We start from the raw sequence: 2,070 nt of genomic DNA, 5'->3' as shown, positions 1-2,070 counted from the left end.
GAGGCTACGCCTCCTCTCTTAGGGACCACGATGATCTTCTGCGAGCCGGCCGCCGCCGCCGCTGTCCACGCGCGCGCACCCTGAGGGAGGCGCCACCTGCCGTGGAGATGCGAGCGTGACAGGATTGCGCGATAGGGGCGCCTCGTGGCGGAGATGCCGCAGCTCCGCGCCGCGCTGTTGTGTGAGGGGGCGGCGGCCCCCGAGGGAAGCGCGGAGGCCGTGGCTCGCTTCGCCTCTGGTGAGGCGCGGGCACTCGTGTGCACTGCGGCGGCGGCACGAGGACTCGACTTCCCGCGGTTGCGGCATGTCTTGCTCTTCGATATGCCCAAGGACGTCGCTGGTTTTGTGCACTCCGCGGGTCGCACGGCGCGCCGAGGAAAGGAGGGGCTCGTCACTTGCTTAGTCGAGTCGGGCGCTGAGGTGCGCTGGGCAGACCTGAGGGAGGGGAGGCTACGTCCCAACCACAACCTCTCACGTGTGGCTCTCTCGTGTGGCACAGGTTGGTCGCTTCCGCCAGCTGCACGCGCTCCTACCTGCACGTGCGCTTGAATTCTCTGCAGCGCCGGCCAGCTGACAGAGCACGACGTGTATCTAGAGCGCCAAGAGTGTAGGGTTTGTCCATTGCGTATATTACCCTTCAGCAGATGAGTGCGGGCGGCGCCAAACGCGAGCCGAGCAGATCTTCAAATCACAAATCAAAGATGACCGGACACTCTCCGCAATAAGAGACCTGACTGCACTCTGCAGACCCTGGACTGTTCGAGAGTAGAGTGTTCTCAGCTCTAGTTGACACCTCTCGTGTTTATTAATTAAGGTAAAAATGAGCGAAGACGCCCCCATTGAAGGGGCATTGTGCACCTCCATGGGACGCGGCCCGTTGCCCCGCATTAGCGTATACGCCGCACGTGCGCCGCCCACGCTCGTCTTCGTGAGTAGAGGGAGCGGACCGTGAGTTGAGGAAATTGGAGGACGCGACCCACTTCGCCACAGACGGCCCCGCGCCTCGCCGCTAAGACGGGGACACACCCCGCACCGTCCGCTGTGTCCCCGTCTTTGTCCGGAGTGAAAAGTCCAACGCGCTCGTCGGTGACGGCTTCCTCCAACCTGCGCCGCGCTCGGCGAACCTCGACAGCGCTTTCGGTGGCATGCAGCTCTTTGCGCCTGAAGCTTGGAGAGCAGCTCCTCTGCTGCTCACACGCTCTGCACAGACGGCACAGCCTATTGTGCGACTGCCACAGCTGTGACAGCGATGGGCTCGCCCTCACTGGCCCTCAGTCACTTGTGCTGCGGCTTGTGTGAGCGACACTGCTCGGTGACTGCCGGCACACTGTGAGACCATGGGTGTCAAGGTAAACCACGCTACCAGCGCTTGGTCACATCGGCCCCGAGGTCAGATCCTTCTACTCTCTTAGTGACAAGACTTGTCTACTGGCTGGAGCCGAGCAGGAGGGCCCGGCGCACAACCCCTGGTCAACTCAGGGTCCACACCCCGTAGAGTACGACTAAATCATGCGCCCGGATAAAGCGTAGGTGTGGGGGCAACCCTCCCTCTCCGCTCTCCCTGGGATGGCCGAGGTGGGGCCCTCGGCCTCGCGTCGATGTGGGGTCGGGGACTAAGGTTCAAGCGGTGGGCTGGGGGTGGGCTCAAAACTTCAGCCAATCTGTCCGACTGAGCCGGGACGCATGGCCCAGAGCGGATTGTGAATGAGCTTGCCTGCGGCGAGGCGGTTGAGTGCACGGAGCTAAAGTGCCTCGCCGTTCCGCAGGAGTCGCTTAGGCGGCTCCCGTGGTGTACCTGTGTTAGTGCCAGTGCGCGCCAAAAACCCTGCCCAGTGTTGGTGCACGGAGCTCGTAAAAAAGAAAGAAAACACGCAAACCAAGGGAGGGATGGGAGGGGCACGCCGCCATAACTGCTGCTAAGTATGCACAGAATTCTTTTTCACGGCTCCGGTGGTGTGCCGGTGATAGTACTAGCACGCGCCAGTTCGCACCTGTGTCGAGCCTGTCTGCTGTGAGAGAGAGTTCTTTTGTTTAAATTCTTTTCCACCTCGAGGCAGAGAAGCCCGCGTG

The 2,070-nt window shown here is 61.9% G+C and overlaps 1 protein-coding gene across 1 annotated transcript; it reads left to right on the top strand.

Moving 5' to 3' along the window:
* Nucleotides 1-153: 153 nt before the first annotated feature.
* EMIHUDRAFT_253489 (hypothetical protein) lies at nt 154-574 on the top strand (the record flags this gene model as incomplete). The annotated part of the gene is made up of 2 exons (XM_005784047.1): nt 154-420; nt 500-574. 2 exons carry the CDS (start codon nt 154-156, stop codon nt 572-574), a joined length of 342 nt encoding a protein of 113 aa, XP_005784104.1.
* Nucleotides 575-2,070: the final 1,496 nt, after the last annotated feature.

This window comes from Emiliania huxleyi (genome assembly GCF_000372725.1).
Source record: "Emiliania huxleyi CCMP1516 chromosome Unknown EMIHUscaffold_1738, whole genome shotgun sequence".
In the NCBI taxonomy this organism is placed as follows: domain Eukaryota; phylum Haptophyta; order Isochrysidales; family Noelaerhabdaceae; genus Emiliania; species Emiliania huxleyi.
This window is presented reverse-complemented; position numbering and strand designations above follow the sequence as displayed.